The following is a 24,094-nucleotide window of genomic DNA, read 5'->3' on the forward strand; positions in this document are numbered from 1 at the left end:
ATGAGCGTCTTACTGCCCAACATGGCGGACTTTGATACAATTTATGAGTTAGAAGAAGAAGACGAACGAATAGTGAGTGAAGAGCACCTCGCAAGATACTGCCCCGAACCTGTGATAATGCGAGGGGCAGGCCACATCACTGTGTAAGCAAACGAGCGCCGCAGAGCCGCCGCTTTATGCCGCTGTGTTAGTTCTGATTTGGTTAGCCTCCATGCTAGCATTCAGTGTGTGATCTTTTTCTTGCTTGCTCGAAGGTACCTCTTCAAAATTCACGCAAGCCAGCCCCCACACACACCTTTCTGTTTAACCGACACTGATTCGGGAAGACTGAACAACGCTCCTTTGTGTCGTCGCTCTCTTATTGCCGGTCACGTATAAATATAGTGCACATGTCCTGTCATATGTAACCTGCATGGCTTATTTGTTTATCGTGGACGTTTACTGCAGACATCAGTAGTATCACGTACATAAAGTAGTTTATTTAACCTTGCTCTCCCCAATGTATTTCATCTCCTATAATACAAAAGTGATGCAGTTCGGTTTGTTAAAAACCCATTTTTCGCTTAGTATTTTTTAAAAACATTCTACAGTGGTCAGATCTGTGCTTTATCCTTCACTTACTTCGAAAAAGTCTAATCACTCTATGATGGAGATGTAGTGCACTAAATTTACATGATTCCATGTCCAAAGTAGTGCACTAGTATAGCAGGGAGGGGAGCCAGTAGAGGTTCTCTACAGTAGTAGACAAATCCCAATGTTTTACTTAACATATAGTAATTTGGGTCCTCATAAAACCTGTGCTTTATTGATATTGTTAATTTGGTTTATTATTATAATTTTAAACAGATCAGTTGAAGATGAAATTACCGTTACAATCACTTATTCCATAGTTTAATTATTTTAGCTTTTTTCATGTTGACAGCGTATGAAAATTGCATGTAGAATTTTTGCTTTACATCTAATTTCTGTATTTATAGGTTTGGACTTAGCAACAAATTTGACACAGAATTCCCATCTGTTCTGACAGGAAAGGTAATGTGTTTAAGTAATTTGAATGTTCAAATTTAAGTTTTTCCCCCCTTCTTGTCACTCCAAGCATGTGGCTATTTCTCTAGGGCGATTAAAAATAATACAAAGAATAATCTTCCAGGAGTCTTCATTCCGAAACTGGAGCATTTCATTAAGTGCATCATAGTGCAACTAATGCAAACTGAATGCACTAAATTGAGCTTCTGTCAATGAGTAAACTATCCAAAGGCCTGGCAGCCTGGGATCCTTGTGTCGGGAAGACACAGCTTTAGGTGGCAAAATAATGAAATAAAGACTGTGCCGTGCACAAGAAAGGAAAGCTTCCTGGGTCAGATTTGGAAACAAAAAAGATTGCAGGGGGAAGAGCAGGCTGAGGGAAGTGCAGGGCAATAAAATGTATCTCCAGTATTGTGACCTAGGGTGACATTTGATGGATGAGGTCAGGATTATGATGACTGAAGGGTGCAGATCAGGCATGTGGGGCTTTATTCCGAGCTCTTTCACTGTTTGCAAAGAGACCTTTGCATCCTGTCATAAAAGATTACGACCCCGGTTTTATGGTGTACATACCCAGTAAGGAATGAGCAGCCATTCATGTTGTTTGGATGGTACAGCCACAGGCCATGGGCTTATCTCTCTCTTTTTTTTTTCCTCCCTTTTGCCTTGAAAGGCCAGCTTGATTGGCAAGTAAGAAGCATTACAATTATAAAAATTTAAAGGAGGCATCTGCTAAATATTTACGCAGGATCCTTTTCAGTTTTGTAGTTTATGGAATCTGTGAGGATATATACAGTTTACATGCATGCCTTGTTCTATTTCCCCCCTCATCATTGTTCTTTTTTCATGCACACTTTTCTCCTGTTAGTGGTTGGTGCATTTGTAAAAGACAGCATTTGTCTTTCTTATTAGTATTTAAATTCCTCTGCTTTCATAGGTTGCCCCAGAAGAGTTCAAGACAAGCATCAACCGGGTAAATGCTTGCTTGAAGAAGAACTTACCAGTTAATGTGAAATGGCTACTGTGCGGCTGCTTGTGCTGTTGCTGTACTGTGGGCTGCAGTCTGTGGCCAGTCATATGCCTCAACAAGAGGGTGAGATGATCCTCTTTTTTATGGTCCTACATGTAAATCAGCCCTGTCTCTTTGACTGCATTTAGCATTCTATAATATTGTCCTTGGTGTTAAGGCCAAAATAATAAGGTGTGTAATAAATGATGTGGTGTACAATTAATGGATTAAAATAGAGTAGCTGAAGGATGTGCTGTGAAAAGTTTTAGAATCCAGACCAGAATTATTGACCATAACATGCAGCCTATAAGCTAGTTAAATAGGGGCCTCAGTCCATAAATGTCTTTAAAGTCTTAATACGAGTGTTTTATTGGTATTTGCTGTGCACCTATTTGAAGGTTTTGACAGGGTACTTGCTGCTAGTGCATTTATCCCCTGTATATTTCTCTGTTTGACAGACACGGCGATCCATTCAGAAGTTATTAGAATGGGAAAACAACAGATTATATCACAAGGTAAGCAAATTCCACCTCACTACCACTAGAGCAATAAAGGAAAGTGTGCAGCAGTTTTCAGTGCCTCAGTTAATTAAGTGTTTAGATGTCGTTAATGGTTGTAAATCTAGCTGCTAAACTGTGAAAATGCCCGTGTCCTTCGCAGCTATTTTTGGCTGGGCTATTGATAGATTGCAGAGGCTGACCAGACTGTGCAAAGGTCAGCAGTAAAAAAAATGGCTTGTGTCTCACACCAGAGGCTGACAGACTCTGCAGCCTGAATAGTGAGGAAAACTCCTCAGAACACTAACTGCTGTTTGATCCGGGTGAACCCACATGTGTAAAGCCTGTCTGCATGTCTGGAGTGCTTGTGTGGACTGGGAACCTGTAGAGCATTCACTAACTCCAGTGCTTTATAATTCTCATCAGCTGGGATTGCACTGGAAACTCAGTAGAAGAAAATGTGAGAGTAATAACATGATGGAATATGTAAGTACTTCATGGTTACAGATGTTATTATGTATACATTAACAATTGACATTTGGTAGCAGAAATTAAAGGGACATCACTAACATTTTTAAAATCCTTTTATTTGTTAAAGCTAAGTACAAAGTAGTTCATGTTAAGTTTATTTGGCTATTTTACTGGGCCTCATTTATCAGTCATTTTATATACAAATTGTTTGTAAAAGTTTTTATTGGCCAGACCAACCTAAAAAAAACTCCTGCCAGATTTACTCAAGTTTACCAAGCACTTTCAAGGCACAACTGATTTGCATTTCATTATGGCCACAAGACCTGGTAAAAGGCGAAGCCTACAACTGACCTAGTCATGAATCGTTTCACATGTGTAATTAAAATTAATAAGCTTTTTAAACTTAATATTGGAATTTCTATATAAAAAGTGCAGTAACTTACATCAGTGATACAATCCTGAGGCCTTTAGTAAGTCTCCTTAAATTTACTCTTTTAGGCTTCACCGGTTTTTCCTGTGTACAGCTTGATAAATGATGTCCAAATTAGTACTGATACCCAAACTGGTAGTAAATCTTGAAGCAATGGTCTGGAGTAGATTAGCTCTTTAATATTAATTTTTTCCTTTTCTCCTCCAGGTGATTCTTATAGAATTCTTACCGAAATATCCAATATTCAGACCGGACTAAGAGCACTGCAGAGGGATGCTGGTGAATGGCTCTCACTCCGCTCCTTACTTAGTGCCTTGTATATAAACTTGGATTGAGGGTCTTCACAGGTGTCTCTGTGTGGCCCTTTTTTTCCTCCCAGTACCTTGTACAGTAGAGTTCGCAACACTGTCACTTTGCTTTAGAGCAGATTTTGCACATTTCCAAATACAGTAGAATCGCACCGTGTTGCACCTGAATGGTTTTGTTACAAAAATTTATTAACATTTCTGTTGAAAAGTGCATTTAACCCAGAAGTCATCCATCCTTCCCACCTTCATATGTTGACCACAACAATATGTTGATAAAATCAAGGCACCTTAAGGTGTGTATTTGCCTTATGATAAAAATAAAACCTTTGTTAATAGAGGTGGATGAAACTTCAGGTTGTAGTGAAATGTCGCTTTGCTTTAGAGCAAATCTTGCACATTTCCTGAGGGTAGTTGCTCTAAAGCAAAATGAAAATGTTCAGGGTTCTCCTATGCTAGTGGAATGGGAAGGGAATTTAAAGTAGCTAAAATGTTTGTCAGCATGTTTTGTTTTTTTTGTCTGCACTTTGGTGATGTTCCTCTATACAGGGGCAAGTTAAAGAAACAGACCATTTGAATATAATTTTGGACAAGATGTACAGCCTAGTATTTCATGTTTACATAATGTAACTTAGCTGGCGATTAGTTTTCTGCCAATCTATTATTGTAACATAGTTTTGTTTATAAACTGCATCTCTGTAACTTTCCAGTCTATATGGACCCGTTTACTTAGAAAGCCATAACATGTATGTATAACACGCCAGTCAAAAGGTGAGGGCTGAAAATTGCACTTGAGCACACGGGCTTTCAGTTGATTGTCCCCGATTTTTTTTCCTTTTTTATGTTGTATATACTGAAAGGAAATTCAAAACCATTTTGCCAATCAGGAGTTATTAAGAATATTACATGTCATTTATTTTAACATTAGTTTCACCTTGTAAGTATGTATGTAAAACATTTTGTAGTCTCTTTTCTCTTGCTTTCTTACATCTCAACTGAATAGTCCATATGCTGCTGTACAGTGCAGATATGAGGACTTTGACGCTACTTTTCATATGTATACTGATTTTCTTTTTGTTACGACTGCCTTGTTTATCTTTATTTTTTAACATATCAGCCTGCTGGATTAGAGTGCCTCTTGAAATGAGCAGAATGTTTGGAGTGGTATACCTAAACTTTGCCTAATTATTTAGAGAGAGAGAGAGAGAAACCTCTCAGCGCGCTCTACTGTAGAGCACCTCTCACCATCCTACTACAGAGTTCCTGTAAATGTTTCTCTTAATTTCTGTGAAAAGCATAAATAAATTGTTGATAATGGTTTTGAGAACTGTCATCATTACATAATGTCATTTCAGTTTAGTCAGTAGCTGCATATGAATTTGTTTAATATGAGCATACGTTTGCTAGACAGAATTCTAATTTACTTTAGTATAAGTCATGTATATATTTTTAAGTCAAAAAAGGCTGTATTCAAAATGTAAATTTCATTTTAAGGTTATGTTTTTTGGAAACAGACACTTGCAGTCTGATCCTATAGGGTAATATTCCCACCCTACCACTTGAATGGCCTTTATTACAAATTTGTAAGCAGCAGATTATATTGGGCCATTATACTGTATTTAGTTTATTCATTTATTATTTTTTTTAAATAAAGGTACAGCAAAGAGAAAATGAAGCACCAATTATTTAAAACCAAGTAATTTTGGATTTAAAGCCAAATACCTTAAATGTATATGCATGTACAAATGATATTAAGTGTACATGAATAAGTCATTGGGTTTGAGTGAAATGTGGATTTTATGTAGAGATGAGGCTGAAGCTCAGCTTCAGATATCATTCGTCTCATTGGTCCAGCACACCCCATTTCGTCATTTTTATCTACGATTTTAGGGATGATTGATGCATGTTAGTGATTGAGATTGCCCCCCCTTAGACAGCATTGCTATGTTATTGCAACACCCAAACTGGAGTATCTAGCAGCCTGAAGAGGGCAGAATAAGTCATAGTTAGGGCAGGGTTATTGGGGTAAAGTGCAACACACATTGGTTTTACTTTACTTCCTTTAGACTATTTTATATTTTACAAACCACATGTGGTAGTGTCAAGAATATATTCTGATAAGTCATAACATTAAAATCACCTACAGTAGGTTTGAGTTCCTCTTGTTCCACAAGGGTGGCCCTGGCTCTGCAGAGCCTCTGCGGTTGTGATGTGGTGTCTAGCACCAGGATCTGGTCATTGGATCCTTTGGGTGCTGTGGGGCCTCTGAACTTACTGGTCTGGTATATTCCATGGATGCTGTATTGGATTGGGATCCAGGGAGTCTGGGGGCCGGGCCTTTGGCTCATTGCTTGTTGGGCCCCGTGAATGGCAGTGTGGTGCACTGCAGACTCTGGTGCCTTGGTATCAGGATCAAAACTTTTTAGTTTTTTGGCAATTTGTGCATGCATTGACTTTTCTCTAGGATCACACTATACAGGACGACCATGGGTGAGCCTTGAGATAGAGTACCTAATGATTTTACTCACCTTTTACACAAGATATGACCTGTTCTGTTTACCATACACTCCACTTCATTCCCTGCTGATTTCATTTTTTACATTGTTAAACATAATTCCATGTAAACCAAACACAATACTGTTTGGTTAATCTTAGCTACTGTATGATTAGTGAGCCTAAGATCTAACACCTAAATATCATTACATTTTGTATTTTAATCAAATACATTTCACAGAATTCCAATTTTCTGTTTTATTAAAAGGGCCAGTAAGAGTTTTTAAACTATGCATAAATATTACATACAGGAAGAATGGCAATACTCTTCCAGATTTAAAAAACCGTTTTAATTAAAAGCACATAACTGGTGGTTAAAAAAAGTAGAGTACGTGAAAAAGTCTACATTACTACCTGAATTGGATAAAAGTCATAAAATAACTCAATTCTTTATTATATATTTTTGGTAAAAGCCCTTTGTGACTGGGGGGCCAGTGATGAAAGGAAAGCAGAAACCAGCATACATGTGTGCTTAAAAAAAAAAATAGAACAAATGTAATTACAATTGAAAGTGTGTTATAGTAGTAATTAAGGCAGTTTTTTTGCATCTAGAAGACAAATCCTATGTAAAATTAATGAAACAGAATAGCCACCATCCATGTACATAGTTTGACCGAGCATGGAAAAAAGTAAAAAAGCAACAGCTTTCAAAATGCTAAAGGACTAAAACATAAAAGTAACTGAAATGTAATTACAGTCATAAAACCCTAAGACTGTAGTGTGGTCCCATTTTATGTAGCATCATAAAAACATTTACACCCTGCATCACTATTGTGTAATTTAACACAAATCACTAAGCGAAAGCGTGTCTCTGTAATAACGGTGTTCCCCATCACAAAGCACAGACAGGTGAAAATTATTGTTGTTACTCAAAGAAATAAAATCTTCAGTAAGATGAAATAATCTTGACTTAGAAGCTCTTGGTGGAGAAACAGTTTTTAGTGTCCATGTGCTTACGAGTATTGTCAATCATCTCTATAAGCGCCACAACAAAGTAGGAAAAACCTCCTTCAGATTCCATTCCTTTTTGTATTTTTTTTAACATTCCTTATTGTGTTTTAAAACCAAGTTAGTGGTTACCATCCAACCTTCCAGGTTTAATCCATTTGCATTGGATATTAAATCACAGAAGCCATTTTCGGATGTTATACGAGACTGCCAGGCCAGGATACTACAGTAAGTGTGACTTTGTTCCTTTGAAGCTTTAGCATAGGAATTAGGGATGAATTGTTCATGCCCACTGTGGTAGCTCCATTTACGGCCACAATTTCATCACCGCACCTGTAGTGATGTACAGAGGACATTATTAGTGTATTAGTGTAGCAATTTCTAGAAGATCATCTAGAAACATTTCTAAAAAAGGATATAAAGCATCTATCATGTTATCTAACCTGTTACTTAAAGCTACCTGATAACATCAAAGATTTTAAAACTACCCAAACACAGGCGTAGTGATTTAAGAAACTATATCTAAAAATCTTGGAGACATTTTAGCATTTAACCAAAGTGAGCAACCTCTGTCGACCTATCAAGCTTATACACCATCAGACAGCCAGTACATATTATGTTAAATAATTCAAGATGGCATGGAATGACAATCTTTATAGACAAACTAATATTTAAATGAATGATAGCATAGTTTACCAAAAACAGTATGCAAGTTTATGCATTACTCTGAATTCTCCATTTAATAAAAAAAAAAAAAAACCTACTTGAGACGACCATCAAAGAATGCAGGAGTTCCAGGCACTATGGTCTTTATGAAGAAAGGCTGTTGACCTCGACTTTCTTCATATCCTCCCACAATACTGAAGCCCCAGCTCTCATTGTTGGTTTTTAACAACATGATATCACGACACCAGTGCATGTGGCTTGTGAGTAAAAAAAATAATTAAAAAATCACCTTCATAAAGGATTGCATAGTGGATGTTCACAGTAAACATAAAGAAAGACTCAGACACATTCAGTGCTTTCAAACAGGAAAGAAAGTCACTAAATCCCAGCATTTTATTGAACACTAACTATACCTAGGAGCAAGTCAAGACAACAGGACCTGCGGAACAATCAATATTATAAGATACATTTTTAAAAGAGCTGCATGGCAGAAATCCTATACAGATACACTAAACCATGTCCATTACTCACCTGGGTAGGCCCAGCCAGCGGGTCCACAGAGGGAACCAGTTGATTTCATCCTCTCTAGGGTTCTCCCCTGTGTCCATTTCTTCTTGGATTGCTGCCCCTACATCCTGCTCTTCCTCTTCTGCAATAGTACGGATGACGCGTAGCGTCACAGAGCTCTGAGCCGTCTGTGTCTTCAACACAGACACTGCTTCATTATAAGTCAGCTGGGTCAGGTCAACAGCATTGATGCTCAGCAACACATCACCTGAACAAACACCAGCCAACACAATAAGAATACTCATCAAGATTTAGGTTTAACTGTGAGGGTTTATCACATGTTGGCAAATAATAGGAACACATTATTTTTCATCTAAATACATTGCACATAAGATAATTTTGAGTAGCGCTGCTGATAATTTCAATCATTTGTTTAATTGCATTTTACAGGTACAGGTAGTAGGGTGGTTGTGTATGAAGTATTTCTTATGGCTGACAGCACAGTACTGGCTAACGGGTCAGCTCTCAATGTGTCAAATATTAATTTAAATGATTGATGGTTGAAAATATCCCATAATGCTCTTTATTTGCACTGCCTATCTCTAAACCAATGGTGTCTAATACTGGTGTCTAAATCTAAATATGTGAGACACTGTAATTATTTATCTTTTTGCTCTTTGTCAGACCTGGTTTGATGGTACCGTCTCTATGCAGGCAGCCGACTGGCTGCACACTTGTAATGTACACAGGCAGACGACTGCGACCGTCTCTCCCACCAGCGATCGTGATGCCCAGTGAATGTCGTGGCTCCTTCTTCAGACTGACTGTCTTTTCCTGACTTGAGAATCCACCAGGAGGGTCCTTATCACAGGCAACACACACAGGAGACTCAAAAAAATTTTTATTCATTACTATAAATAAATGATTATAATATTGCTTACTTTACATTTAAACCACCACTTAAATCCCACGCTGAAGCTATGGATAAAATTAATGCTGTCTTTAGAACATAGCTGCTTCTCAATTCTTTGTGTGGAAAAAGTGAAAGCTCAAGAGACTGTCTAAGTCATGTGGGGAAAACATTTGTAAAAACAAACACTCCTTTGTTCTAGATACTGCTAGGAATAGAGAGAAGTGATAATGTGAAGGGCCTGACACACTGCCATCATAACTCATCGCTAGTGGCAAAAGCCACGGCTTCCTCCATCTTCTCCCAGTGTCTGGGGGGGCTCCACAGAGGGTGTGGGGGGCCTTTTCCTACCCAGCAGGGGACCCTCCCTCCCAACAAGAGTAAAGGCTTTAACTCTGCAGGCGAAAGCTAACTGTCACCAGCTTTGATCCCAAGCCACAAACTAACCAGCAGAAAAGGAGAGAGAAAGCAGCACCCCAGGCCTTTTGATCATGGGCGAGGTCTAAAGATAGGGACTAGCTGCTTTAATCTCACCCTGACCAGCCTGCATCTTTCACCTCCAAAGCCAGTGAGGAAGTGACACGGAAGCAAGGTGTGACAGGAGGCAGCGTGAAGAGTGCTTTAATGGAGAGAGATGAGAAACATACACATAGCCACATGGTAGCACTGAACTTTAAATTATGAGCTGACCAAACCACCATGCCCCGAGCATGGTTTCACAACCTCAAGCTAGAAAAAAAAAAATCTTAGAATTATCGCCGAATGGTTCTGAGTACAAAGAGAAACTACAGGATATTTGACAGATATTCCACATAAGCTCAGCTTGGCCGGTTGTGGCACTCCAAAGGGGCATGCTGAGAAATTCTTATTTTCATCATTTAAAATCATGAAACTATAAATGTGGATTGTAAAACCAAAGTAAAAAAAGAAAACATAATAATAGAAAGTTCAGAGATGATTCAATTCATAGCACTGATCAGCAATGTACTCTCAGAGCTCAGCTCTAACATGAGATTAATAAACATTACAAAAGATATTAGTGTTAGCCCAACCTAAAACAAGGTCCATGTAAAAACACTCAATCTCTACACCACTTATTGTGTTCAGGGTTGCTGGAGCCTATCCCAAGGAACTTTGGGCACTAGGGCAGAACACACCCTGGACAGGGTGCCTAGCCATTGCAGAGCACACAGGTTCACACACTCCTATACCACGGGCAATTTGGAAATGCAAATCAGTCCACTCTGCATGTCTTTGGAGTGTGAAAGGAAACCAGAGTATCCGAAGGAAACCCACCAAGCACAGTGACCTGAAAACACTGTCATAGCTTTGGATATTGTATTTTTAAAACTCTCCAACGAAGCTTATTTGTGGAGATAATTTGTGTGATTCCTAAGAAAATAAGTGCTTTGACAGACAAAGTTACCATACCAGGAGATATACCAAAACCATTATATGCAAATGCAGTGTTATTCTTAACCCCATGTTGTAATTCCATAATGGTCAAATAATATTTTCAAATTTACTGCGTATATTGTTACAATTTGGCGCTACAATTGAAAAGCAGATAATGGCTAACCGCTAAGTAGGTAAGACAAGGCACAGCATTATTAAATAGCCTTAGCACAGTAATGTTTACCTTCATGAATGTGGAGCGCCGCCTGAAATATTGATTCTCAGCACCTCTTCTGGCTCCTCTGCTCTGTAGCTCACTTCCCTCATCAGTGGAATCCGGCTGCCTCATTACCACAAAATTCACTCGGACTTCACTGGCCTGGTTACACACAACAGCCAAGTAAAGCATATCATGTTACTTAAATTAAAATAACCAAATTACAGAAATGTACTGTCAACTGCTGATGAGCAAACACACAAGATCCAAAATTAGCTAAAAGGGTATTTTTAAAGTATTTTAAAACACCACTGCTTTAATGTAAGTTAAATGCAGGATTTCATTCATATTTTTATGAAGGACATACTTTATCTATAATTATTAAACTGCTGTGTAGCTAAATCATGCAAAAACAAACATGCATAATCAATACATTTATGCATAACTAAAAAAATCAAGTCGAGGTTTTTATACACATACACACTGTGCTGTCTTTTTTATATACTGTATAAATCTTAGTTATATATAGAAGTTTTATAGTACCAGACAAAAGTTTGGAGTTTAAATTTAATTTCTTCATTGTCAAGTAACAAGAGTCAGTTATTATTTAAAAGACATGGAGGTCAGCTGTTCTGGAACAGTACTTGCAAGAACAGTATTGTCAGGTGCAGTTGCAAAACCCATCAAGCACCATGATGAAATAGCTTTTTTTGGTACTCTTTAGTAACAAAATTGTGTTTTATACACCTGACAATAAGATTTTCCACGCTGGATATTATTGTTAACATTTTATTATTGGTAATAGATATAGCATGTTTTAAAACCTGATGTAACGGTGTACCAATCCTGCACACTTTAGTGTTTTCTCTGCTCTAACACACCAGCTTCAAGTCATACAGAGCAGTTCATTAGTTGATGAAATGAGGTAGACACACTCAAAAGTGCAGGACCCTGTAATTAAGGGCAGTACCTGGATGATCTGAGCAGCGCTCTCTGGTGTACCATGTCTCAAATCATGGCCATTGATGGCCAGCACTTTGTCATTGTTGCGCAGTTTGCCATCTTTGGCTGCCAGGCCTCCTGGCAACAGGTCTAGAATGAAGACACCCAGTTCATCTGACTTGCGTATAAGCTTGATGCCGAGGGGCTCAGACCGGTCTCGTTTCACCAGAGCCACCTGAATCACTGTGCCAGGGTTGTGTGAAGGTTGAACCACAGGAGAGGTGGAAGGCTGAACCTGTTGTTCAGGCCTCGGCTTAAAGCCCTTCTCTTGCATAACTGTAAGCCTGAGGACAGAACATGGCCGTCGTAGCACAGCAATGGCTTGAGCATGAGGGACAGAGGTAAGACTCATATCATTTGCCTGTAAACACAAAATCAAAACATGGGATTCATTTAAGGTGCCTTTAAACAGCAAGCTGGCTTTCAGAATGCACAAAGGCACAAGATTTACAAGAAGTTACAATTCACAATTAATAGCATTAATATGATATTCTAATTCAATGCTTTATTTCCCACCCAAAATGAGAACACAGAAGTATGAACTCCATGAATTTCCTTGCCAAAAACAGAAATGTGCCAAGCAGTTCAAACTTGCCCCAAGACAAAACAGCTTTGCAATACGATCCACTTTGTAGGAAGTCTTATGCAAAGGAAGATCTGGTAATCTTAAAATAAAGATCTTATTTATAAGCATGTATCAAAGTAAGGATTCCAGCACAGATTAAAAAAAAAACTTCTTGAATGGTAGTTCGGTGATGAGCCTGAGTGATGAGACATAGTATCTCAAGAAATGCTAAATCTACTCTACACTGTCTCCATCACATTCAAGTCAACATGCACCACTTGGGTTACAGCTGATTCTCAGGGATCCTGATGGGGCAAAGAGGCCATGCTCAGATTTCCAACATATCTGATTAGACTAAGAGGCATTCATTCATTTTGCCTGGAACAGCCTGATTGAATACAAGGCCAGTCATGTTGGTTTGGTTTTTCTCTGGCATTCCATGACTGCCAAAGGCAGAAATCCTATCAGAAGTCTGAATTGTACGCAGAAAAAGAACAAAATGGCAGACAATGTGACACTAAATGAATAATCCCAATATCATAAAAAAAGCACAAACACAATGCTATTATCTGTAAATTAATAATGAATTTAAGTAAAGTACATTTTACCAAACAAAGTTCAAAAGTTACAAGTTTGTGCATTTAACATATAATTATTATTTCTAAACCTGTGCGCTGGCAATACATTTTTGGTATTTCCATTTTGTCTCAATTTGTAAAATGTAATATATAGTGATATATGACCAAGAAATATTAAGAATTTTGTAATTTATTTACTTGTCAAGTCATTGTGTAAGTAAGCTTATGGAAAGAAACAATGAATATAACTGTTCAGTGAAAAGAGGTACACAACACACTATCCATACATATAGAGAAACGTGGAGAGAGTTATGTATTTTTACATTATTTCGCTTATAGCTAGTGCTATGAATTCGGATGACTGCTTTAATAAATAAATTGAGACAACTGTATGAATGGCAAATCCACTAAAGAACATTTCACTGCATTCAACATAGACACCATAAATTTAAATGTTCTTTATCCAAGATTTTGGCTGAAGAAATCATCTCACTGTGTACACTGGGTGTAAACCTGTAAGGACAACAGGTAAGGAAGAATTGATATTGTTATGGCACAGAGAACTCTGCAGGGAGCTAAACCTGATCTCATCTGAACAGACAGGCAATGATATCTAATGTGTCTCACCTCTAGAATATGATCCCCTGGGGCGAGTTTAGCATCACGGGCAGACACAGAGTCACGTACAATGTCCTGAATGACAATATTCCCTAAGGGTGTGTCCTTTCCTCCAACTATCCGCAAACCCAATTCTTCTGCTGGATCCTCACGAAATAGCTCGACCACGCTTGCTTCTGCAACGAGACTGGACCTGAGAGGAGCTAGGATAGAGAGGACAGAAAATATTATAACCGCTGTTAACACTGTTAAATAGAACATGTTGCACATCATGTAAAAAAAAAAATCTAAATCTGAGTAATCATTTACTAGTTTTTTTGGATAGATGACAGCTAAGGATATTTTGGCTATTATGAATAAAGTTTTCAGGTTGTACAGTCATCAGTCAGAAGAATGACGCACAGAATAGACAAGAATGACACTGTTAAATCTAAAACAATTATTTAGTTGCCAGGTGATTCTACTTTATGTTTTGGTGTATTCATGACTCCCAGCAGAAAGTAAATGATAGAGTGAATGACATGGTGTAGACATGTTCTCAGACAGCAGACAATAGTATTAGTAATAGTAATGTGATGACTGCTTCAGCAGTATGATATCACCAAGATTTTCCAGCAATCCTAAACTTTCCTCCTACACAATATATTGAGTCATTAAACGCACCAGCTGTTTCGTTTTCCAACCAAGAGTCAACACAGCTGCAAATCCATTTCCTTTTCTTTCCATTGGCTTCTGTGGGCCTTTCACACTTTCCTTCTCTTAACAGACCCAAACTGACGAGGTGTTACTTAAACATGTTGATTCCTAATATCAATGATATACACTTATGTGTCTGTCTTGCATAATTACAGAAAGCAGTCCATCATTCAAAGGTCTGACACCCTAAACATGTTACTAACTTAAAACTATGAAAACTGTCAGGTAAATTATAAAGAGCCATTCATCCATAAATCCTAATCAGTTCTAAGATTCAGTTTAATATGTGAAAGAACAGTTGCACATATCTGGATGCTGGTTTGGGAAAGAATAGCTTTACCGTCCTCTGCCTCCTCAAAGGCAGGATTGACCGTGCCAGGCTCCGGGGGCACACGAGGATTAGTTGTACGTGTAGGTGCTGTGGATTTGGTGTCAGATTCTTCCTCTGTCCTGCTTCCTTTCAACTCATTCCAGGAAGGTCTCTTTCTCTTCTCAGCCTCTTCCCTGAGCCGCCTGAATGCAGGGCATCTGGAATGAAGGAAAACCAACAAAATGAGAATAAAGATAAGGGGAGCAGACAGACAGTGTGAGAAAGACAGAATGCAGAGCACAACAGTCCAGTCATGGGAATTCGAGGGGAGGAAAATCAAGCATGCTTCATTAGCACGCATGGTTCATTACCCTGCGGTATTTTGGTAATTAACCTTCAAAACATTCAATATGGGATGACAGTAGCTGTAACTAAATATAACATAAATTGCCTTGTCTTTTAAATGTTTTTAATAAATCAAGTATAAAACCAAAGTGGAAAAAATAATATAATTTATTTCTACTAGTGCTACATGTGCTACATGCTAACTTGAAAGCGCATGTCAACGTTTGTCTTAACATGCCTTTTTTTTTTTTGGTGGTTGAAGACCTTGGCTTATCTGGAACATATTAAGAGAGTGAAAGGAATAAGAAAATCAATGTCTATTTCATTCCACTGCAGGCAGACAGAGTTGACAGGTCAGACTAGATCAGAATCAGGTCGGACCAAGTAAATGTCCTGCTCCCCCCCTTCCTGAACACTCCCTGCTTGCTGTGTGTTTACACTGAGCTTCTCCAGCCCACATAAATTACCCTCTAAACAACCTTTAGACCTCAAAATTACATCACAGATGCCAGGCCAGATGAAATGTAGGAGAAAAAACAAGTGCTGGGGCCGAAGAAAGTGTCTATTTCCAATCATATTCCATATATAGTGCACATGATCTCACTCAAGAGGAAATGCCTTGTTTAGTGCAAATGTTGGAAATAAGAGATTTTAGTTGAGTGTTTGAATAAAGGCCAATGTCTGGCCTAAAACTAAGCGTTAGACCCACAAAATAATTGTGGTTAATTATGCTATTCCTAATTAATTACATGAACTTAAATGCAGACAGTTAATATGACAACAAATCTCAAATCCATCAGCTTTTATTTTCTGTATTCGGTTTTCCAGTTAAGATTAATCAAATCTCCACTGAGATAATCTACATTCCAGAGATGCCGGAGCATGATTTTCATCTATTTTTTTAAGGGAAATGCTAAAATGTAAACCACTGGGTAAGTAAACTGCAGAACAACCCAGTTTCCCCAATTCTAGATTCAGTAATAACTGCTTAGCTGTCTGATTCACTTCCGCACTGGTAGTCAGTAGAACAGCCTAATTTTGACCAGATATCTGAGCATAAGTTTTCAATCTAATTTAAATTTTGATCAGGAAAATAAGCACTTTTTCTATAAAGACGACTATAAACCCTTCTTTAGGGCCATCACATCTATACCCATTTCAGAACCAAAAGCTAAAAGATTATGAAGCAACAATTAATCATTTCATTTTTTTCAGCTTTTGACTGAATTATAAATTTCAATGCCAGTAGAGATGTCTACATTAAGTTAATTTATAAAAAGTAGAAGCAAAATTATGGAAAGGTTAATTAAGGAAAGGTTTCTCTAAAAACCTTTATTTGTGGTATGTGATAGTATTGCCATGACTAACCAGCCTTGGGCATTTGTGAGTTTGTATTAGTTTTTTTGTATTGTATTAGTAATTTGTATAAGATGAACAGGACAGTTTGTGCTTTCCTCAGATTGTGTTCAGCTGCTCTATGGCTTAAAAAGTTTTAAAAGATGATTTGTTTTACTGATTTTTTTTTTTCTTTGTTCATCATTTTAATAAAATTCTTATTGTACAGTTTTTGCTTGTGGGTAGGTTACTGACTGTGGGGAGCATGCCATGTTCTCTCCACGTCTGAGTGGGTTTTCACCCAGTTCCCCAAGTTCCGCCTACCTACCAAAACATGCAGGTATGTCGGTTGATGTTTCTAAATATTCCTTGGTGTGAGGGCACAAGTGTGCAAGGCGCCCTACAATTAACTTAAATCCTGTCCATGGTGTATTCCCACCTCATGCCCAGGATTTTTTCATATATAATTTGGACATTCCGTCCACCCCACACAGGTGGATGGAATTTTAAATGGAACATTTTAACTACAATACAACGAAGTCTTCTAAACCATGCTAACTAAATGGCTAATATGTATCATCAAAACTAATGGATCAACTGAGATCTTGCTATGCTAGAACTGCCTGTAGAATGACATTGCATAAGCACTGGTAAATATTAACAGTTTCTGTTTTATGATTAATATGAAGCAACACATTCTGTGGTTATACAGGCATCTTCACTTCTCCTATTTAAAGACTATTTTAGGTAAAGTTAAACAGCTTACACAAGAACATTTTAGCTAATGATTTATAGCAAACGCCTGATGCTCAGTGTTTCGGTGATAGGCTCTGACTCTACCATGACATTAACTAGGATAAAGTGCTTACTGAAGATGAATGAATGAAGGAATGAATGAATGAATGAACGAAGAGTGATATGGCCTATTAGCTATATGAATATCAGCTGGCTGAACAGAAAACTGTCTAAGTTGGTTACAGGAGTTTTGACTATAAAATGCTTGCTGTTACACAATAAAATCTTCACATTAATGAATATGTCCATCTTCATCTATTATGTTTGCTGGCAAGGGCATAGCTATGGTCACTGACATCTCTTTATCTCCAAGTAGTAAGCTCATTACTTCTGCATTAATCCAGAAATTTGTAAAAAAAAAAATTTATATATAGTCTGTCTGCAAACGGCATGTTGTCCTTAACTAAAAGTGTTAAATCATTTTAACTGCTGATTAAAATGGATTATCATGTTTATATATTAAAGATAGTTACTTCATGCACTGACCTGTTGTGCAGATGAGGCTGTAGCTCACAGCGCTGCATGCTCTGCTGGCACTCAGTGTGGAACGGGCACAGCACGGTGAGCTTATCGAGCAGGTTGCGCACCAGCAGGCTGGCAGACCGGCACTGTTGTAATGCCACTCGCTGCCGGTCCACAGGGCAGAAGTCCTGTTCACGCAAGAAGCTGCTCAGACACTGCAGGCAATATGTATGTCCACATGGCGTGTCCACAGGCTGGAGTAGTGGCTGAAGACATATGTGACACACCAGCTCATCATCCACATCATCCTGGTACTCATAAACGTGACTATCTTGGCTCTCATGGCCCTGCCCGCACTCTTTGCACACCCGAGCCCAGGTCAAGCCACCCAGGGGTGCCAGTGCCTTCTGTTCTGCCATGGTCCTGCGAGCTCTACTCGCTCTAGGTTGAAGACGTTTCCTTGAATATCCACTCTCTATTTCAGCGTTGTCAGGCGCAAAATCTTTTGAGACAAGTGTTTAGTCCAGGGAAGGAAGAGACATCCGCTCTCTTTGTTTCTTCATCTTACATTTCTGGTGGAAAAAAAAAGAACAAAGAAAAGTGTGGTTAGCTAAAGGGGTTTTTTTTTGGCTCCCGCCTGACTGGACAGGAAATGACACAAATCCACTTAACAGCAACAATATGGAGCAAGAGGGGCAGCTGCCTTCCCAGCACACGTTTCCTTAGGATTCACAGCTTGGTTAAATATCACAGTTCACTTCTTTATTTCTGAAAAAAAAAAAAAAATCATAATTCTATAAAAACAAGAGAATTCACAAACTCATGCTCAAAGCACACTAGAAACATATGGGCATGACAAATCCCTTTCAAAGTCTTCTCACCCCACTCCACTGTAAACAAACAAATTATTTCCTCTGTGCACTGAGATAGTAAATGTTATTCAGTTTTTCCACCCACCTCAAAGCAAACGATGACACTCCAAGAAACCAATCCATGCACAAGGGATTCAAATTCAGCTAAAGTAAATGCCCTGAGCCTGACTGAAACTAAAACCAAATTCAGCTACAGTGAATGCTGTGAGCCTGACTGAAACTAAAACCTGTACGTACACAAAAACCATGAAGCCAGAGAGAACCGTGTGACTAGCTAGACTGAAGCTGAGTGGAGAGTGGTGTTCAGTGTCTTGCCATACAGGCAGGAGGAGGGGTCGAATTATGTGTGTTTGTGTGTTGGGAGAAGTGGGGGGAGTTCATGTGCTAATATCACATAAGCGTAGGAAGAGAGTTCCACGAAGCAGTTGTGGAATATAAACGGAAAGCATGCAGTTACTGAGTGATACACTTAGTTTTGTTTTAACAAACTAACAGACAACATTGAACTTTCCCTTACCTAATAACACAGGTCTCGGTTTTCAAGCAGAAGTATCAGTATCTGAAGTATTTATCATAACAAAAGAATCACAACCAGAAAAGGTATACAAAGACTGGAATGATTTCTAAAAAAGTAAACCAATAGCTTTTAAGACAAATCACCAAATAAGTACAGAAAGCAGGTAAGGCAAGTAGACAAAGTAAACTTTATGAGCAAACTTATAATATACACTATAATAGCATTAATTAATGTCCTCTCAAACTAGTTCTACCAACATATTATCCTTCGTAATATTAGCCAACTTAATGTTATAGCTGTATTTAAAAACTATAGGGTACATAGCTAGAATAGCAATATGATCCGTTTAGTACAAGGTACGCAATATGCTCAGAGTATTCCGACACTTGACCGATCACTTTTAGACGTCCAATTTGAGAATTACTCCCTCCATTATGATTTTGAAGGCTTTCAACTTTATTTAAATGTAAGGATTTGTCCATTCAGCTACAAGACTATTAACAAGGTCAGCTACTGTTGTTGAGTGAGAAGGCTTGGGGTGTCAGCATTCCAGGTAATCCCAGTGAAGTTAAGCTCAGGCCTCAGTACATACCACACAAATTCTTCCTCTCCGTTTTTGACAAACCATGTCTTTTTGGACATCACTTTGTGCACACGGGAAATGTCTTGACTGTCTTGGGTTCTGACCCATTAGTTTCAGTGAAGAGCATTTGTAATGATAAAGCCTACACAGACATTCTGACTGTGCACTTCCAAACGTCTGGCAACAGTAACATGAAATACATGCATGCGAAGGTGTCTACAAAAATTCTGACCATGTTAATGTAGCACACGTTAGCAAAGCTAAACATCACTTATGAACCAGCAGCAGTCTGTAACCCTTTAACAGAATATAATGAATGCTGTAATCAGATGAGACCAAAATTTTTGGCCTTGCACATGTTCAGCATATTTAGTGACAAACTTGGACTGTGTATAAGTAAAACTTGTGATTTTTGCCTTGGGTTGTTTAAGGACGGGTGGTTCTAGGGCTTTTATGAAGATTCTAATGGAATCATAAATTCTGCAAAGTAACAGGAGACTTTAGTCCAAAACCTGATTATCTCTGACAGGAAGTACAGATTTACACAGACATAACTATAGACAAGATGCTGAATCAAACCTACTTCCAAATCGTGGAAAAATGGCTAAAAAAACACAAAAGAAATATTTTACAATGGGCATCTTCATATGTTAAATGCATGCTGAAAATATGTCAGAACTAAAAAAAAAAGAGAGAAATACCCATGAACAAACAAATCTAAAAATGTTCTGCACGGAATACTGGACTAAGTGTGGGCAACTAGAGTCTTGAAAATTGACACATGATATTGCTTGAAGAGATTCATTGATTTTATACTCTCTAGGTCATGCATCAGAATAACATAATAAAGTCTCTTAACATCTGAGCTCAAAATATCACATATTTCAATTGGTCTTCTTGTCATAGAAGAGCATAAGACAGAAAGATGTTTCATGCATGCCTTGTATGTTTTTTTCTGGTCCAATCCAATTTTAGAATGTCAGAAATAATTCTTAATATCATAGGTATTTAACACCTGTCAAAAATCTTAACTAAAAGATAAAATTAAGTTTTACTTTATTTATTTGTGGTAGGAATTTTTGTGGAGTTAAACCATGCAAATACAAAGGCAAAATGTAACAAGTCAGGAAATATTCTCTTTATCTACTTTGCTCTTCTTGAGCACTGTCTGTGTCTGTGTCTGTGTGTGTGTGTGTGGTAGAATGAGAGGGCGACCTGTGATCTCACCGTATTTGGAGTGACGGAGCATATTCAAAATAAGCTGTGTTTCCTCTGTGATGTGAAACAAAAATATAATGTCAAGTATAAGTGCGATTTAAATATTTGTTTAGGAACCAGATAGCCTACTGACGTTATCATACAACAAATGGTTGGAAAGGGTATGGCCTGCTGTTTCTAATAATGTGTGTCTTGCAACTGGAGTGACAACCAGTTAATAAGTTATGAGAACTTGTCCAACTTTACCATAAATAGGGAAAGATCTAAGACTAACTAAAAATTGGTTCTGTCCTGCTCTCTACTAACCAGAAATTTATAAAGCTACTGCTTTTAAGCAGGACTACTGTTTAAACCTAGAACCAAACAACTCAACAGTCCTAATCAATAAGGGTATACATGAATATGGGTACTGTCAAAGTAGGAATCTAATTTCACATTGATTTGAGCATGAAGTTACTATAAATATAAAGAAATAGGTTAGTGGTATGACTTTAATATAGTTATGAATGCAAAATAATAATAATAATAATAACAACAAAACCCATATACACTTGGTGTGGTTTAAAATGACAGTATACTAATATATATATACAGATATATATGACCCCATTTAATGATCCATTTATTAACCCCAGCAAGGTTATAGAGGTAGGCTTGGCTTTGATCACTAACTTAATATCGTAACAAATTCACAACATTTTAAGTGAATGTTAACTTCCACAACAAAGCTATACCATTTCCAGCCTATAGTATAAAATGCTATACTACATTGTACACAATGATATCAGGATGTCTCTTCATTTAAATGAGTTGAGCCAGTGTATACTAATCACGTGTCCTGGACAATACTGCAAACAAAAACATTTCAGCTAGACAATTCAGCTAATACCATACCAACATATATATCAAAGATAGTGATTGCCATTTCATTTATTTAAAAAAAATGATTTAAATCATTTTGCACCAAGCACAACAACTAAAACAAGAACCTTTTACCAACTTCCACATGCAACTTGACTGCTTTAACTTTTGTGAACTTGTGAATAAAACTGTAGCAGCCCTGAGATTTTGTGCAATTATCCAACTTGCAGCCAGTTATATAAAAACTGGCAAACATATAGACAGAATAGAGACAGTGTGGATCCCTGACCAGACTGTTGACTCTGTGCTGTGGGCCTGGCAGGAAAATGGACAACAGTTATTGTCCACTCTCTCAGCATCAGTCAATATCAAGTAGCTTTCCAATTCTGAAGGGAGGAGGTGCTGCCTTATAACTCAACAATGCAGCTGTCCACCACATATAGAGAAAATTGTAAATCAGCATAAATGAGAGTGCCTAGTTTGAAAAGCTTTTCTCAATCTCACTGGAAGACCATAAATCACTCACTTCACCACTACCTTACATAAATAAACAAGCAGAGCCTTATTCACTCTCACTCACGCATCTTCTATACCGCTTTATCCTGTATTCAGGGTCGCGGTGACCTAGAGCCTATCCCAGAAAGCTTAGGGCACGAGGCAGGGTACACCCTGGACAGGGTGACACCAAGCACAGAGAGAACATGCAAACTCCATGCACACAGAGACTGGAATCGAGCCTAAAGCAGGAACGTATTGCTTCTGTAATTATAGCTCAGGCAGAATCAATGTATTTCTTATGAGCAGGCACAGAAGAGGAGACAGGGAGGGTCAACTGTACGACTTAATAAACAGACATACACTATATGGACAAATCTGTATTTGGCCAAATCTGCAAATCTGACACTGTATCCAAATGTATGTACTTTAATATGAAGTTGGTCCCACTTTTGCTTCTATAACAGCTTCCATTCTTCTCGGAAGGCTGTCCACAATATTTTGGAGTGTTTCTGTCAGAATTTTTGCCCATTCATTCTGTGAAGTATTTACGAGGTCAGGCACTGATGTTGGACTAGAAGGCCCGCCTCGCAATCTCTGTTCCAGTTCCTCTTAAAAGTGCATGATGGGTTGAGGCCACTGGACACTGTGCCGGTCAGTCAAATTCTTCTACGCCAAACAGTCAAGTTGGAATAGAAAAGGCCGTTTCCCAAACTGTTGCCACAAAGTTGGAAGCATGAAATTGAATTGAAACACCTAATTAACAGATTTTGTCAATGACATTCATCCACAGTGTATTAAAATTGCAAAACAAATACAAAAATTATGATGTAAACGCTTCCTTTTCAGTATATGCCCCTATGTGTAGATGATCAAAATAAAACCTGTTAACCATCACCAGCCTCTCAATAGTGCCTCTGGCTAATGCTGTGAACTATAATACACAACACTTGCTACTGTACGGAGAAGGCAATAAGAAGAATTGAGGAAAATGTGTACATTCTGTGTATCAACTGGTAAATCCTACAGGCTTTATAAAAACTTCTTAAATGACAGACACGTGTAGGAGGGGCGATGGGGTCAGAATACTGCAAGCCATTGACCTGACACATGAGTATGGAGCAATAAATCATTTAACAGTCAGCACAGAGAATCTGTTTGTAAGCGTGACAACAGGCTAAACGTTAACGAAATAGAAGGGTGTAAAACAACCAGTCTATGTATGTTACAAGGTAATTTGTTAGTTAAAAATCTTCACAGATACAACAAGCGCGGCAGTAACCTTAAAAAGCACATGATGTAACCGACACGATGACCGAGAAGTCACCTGGGTGTCAATACAAATGAAATCTGTTTCTAAAAGGCTGTGTATTAAGGCTACTCGTCGTCCGAGTAAAGGATAGAACAACTAGTATTTGTGTGTGTGTGTGTGTGTGTGTGTGTGTGTGCTTGGCGACATGGAAAAGACCGAAACTCGCCTTACCTGAGAGGCTTTTCCGGAAGTGGCCAATAAAACAAACAACTTGGAAGCTGATTTGGGAAAAATTAGTTGTTTTAGCTGAGACAAAGTACCCTAGCGGAAAGTCTCTCCTCTCCTTTCCTGTAAGCGATATAACCCCAGTTAACCACAAGGACTCCACAGGATATTCTTGCTGAAGGTAGTTTTATTCAGTTGACGACGCAGTTTCGAAAAACAAACCAGCAGGCAGTGACGTTTGGACAGGAAGTGCGCGCAGGTGGGGCCAGGTGTGTGGTGACGCGAGCGTGCAGCGCGCGAAACAAAGCCAAGTGCGCGAGGATCGAATACAGCATATTGGGTCCCTTAAATAATTTCGTAACTCGCGTTTTGTTTATTTGTTACGTGTATATTAAAGTGTTGTTACCGTATCGTGGTTACGTTTACGTTAA

General features: G+C 38.3%; 2 protein-coding genes across 6 annotated transcripts; one reads left to right on the forward strand and one right to left on the reverse strand.

Moving 5' to 3' along the window:
• chic1 (cysteine-rich hydrophobic domain 1) lies at positions 1–5,057 on the forward strand. Of its 3 annotated transcripts, none has more exons than XM_053505048.1 (6): positions 1–143; positions 978–1,032; positions 1,964–2,119; positions 2,494–2,550; positions 2,959–3,018; positions 3,641–5,057. In XM_053505048.1, exons 1-6 carry the CDS (start codon positions 1–3, stop codon positions 3,689–3,691), a joined length of 522 nt encoding a protein of 173 aa, XP_053361023.1. In that variant the 3' UTR covers positions 3,692–5,057. The 3 variants fall into 3 exon arrangements, 2 of the variants coding, with proteins under 2 accessions (XP_053361023.1, XP_053361024.1); XR_008361179.1 differs by having other exon boundaries at positions 6–143; positions 2,696–3,018; XM_053505049.1 differs by lacking the exon at positions 3,641–5,057 and having other exon boundaries at positions 6–143; positions 2,696–3,614.
• A 1,417-nt stretch (positions 5,058–6,474) lies between these two features.
• On the reverse strand, positions 6,475–23,907 carry lnx2b (ligand of numb-protein X 2b). Of its 3 annotated transcripts, XM_053506384.1 has the most exons (11): positions 18,598–18,804; positions 18,313–18,408; positions 17,665–18,212; positions 14,734–14,921; positions 13,707–13,900; positions 11,905–12,297; positions 10,962–11,096; positions 9,099–9,273; positions 8,437–8,680; positions 8,004–8,162; positions 6,475–7,572 (listed from the first exon to the last, which is right to left on the reverse strand). In XM_053506384.1, the coding sequence occupies exons 3-11, from the start codon at positions 18,057–18,059 to the stop codon at positions 7,437–7,439; spliced, it is 2,019 nt and encodes a 672-aa protein (XP_053362359.1). In that variant the 5' UTR covers positions 18,060–18,212; positions 18,313–18,408; positions 18,598–18,804; the 3' UTR covers positions 6,475–7,436. The 3 variants fall into 3 exon arrangements, with proteins under 3 accessions (XP_053362359.1, XP_053362357.1, XP_053362358.1); XM_053506382.1 differs by lacking the exons at positions 18,313–18,408; positions 18,598–18,804 and adding an exon at positions 23,670–23,907; XM_053506383.1 differs by lacking the exon at positions 18,313–18,408.
• Positions 23,908–24,094: the final 187 nt, after the last annotated feature.

Source organism: Clarias gariepinus, chromosome 10 (genome assembly GCF_024256425.1).
Source record: "Clarias gariepinus isolate MV-2021 ecotype Netherlands chromosome 10, CGAR_prim_01v2, whole genome shotgun sequence".
NCBI classification, from domain to species: Eukaryota; Metazoa; Chordata; class Actinopteri; order Siluriformes; family Clariidae; genus Clarias; species Clarias gariepinus.

Bases quoted from the DNA above. Each gene is read 5' to 3' on its own strand.
- chic1 (XM_053505048.1), top strand. From the start codon at position 1: ATGAGCGTCTTACTGCCCAACATGGCGGACTTTGATACAATTTATGAG. The intron at 2,551-2,958 runs GTAAGCAAATTC...AATTCTCATCAG, and splicing joins ACAACAGATTATATCACAAG to CTGGGATTGCACTGGAAACT. The intron at 3,019-3,640 runs GTAAGTACTTCA...TTTCTCCTCCAG, and splicing joins GTAATAACATGATGGAATAT to GTGATTCTTATAGAATTCTT.
- lnx2b (XM_053506382.1), bottom strand. From the start codon at position 18,059: ATGGCAGAACAGAAGGCACTGGCACCCCTGGGTGGCTTGACCTGGGCT. The intron at 13,901-14,733 runs GTAAAGCTATTC...TCTCTATCCTAG, and splicing joins CTTTGAGGAGGCAGAGGACG to CTCCTCTCAGGTCCAGTCTC. The intron at 7,573-8,003 runs GTAGGTTTTTTT...ACATCACTACAG, and splicing joins TTCTTTGATGGTCGTCTCAA to GTGCGGTGATGAAATTGTGG.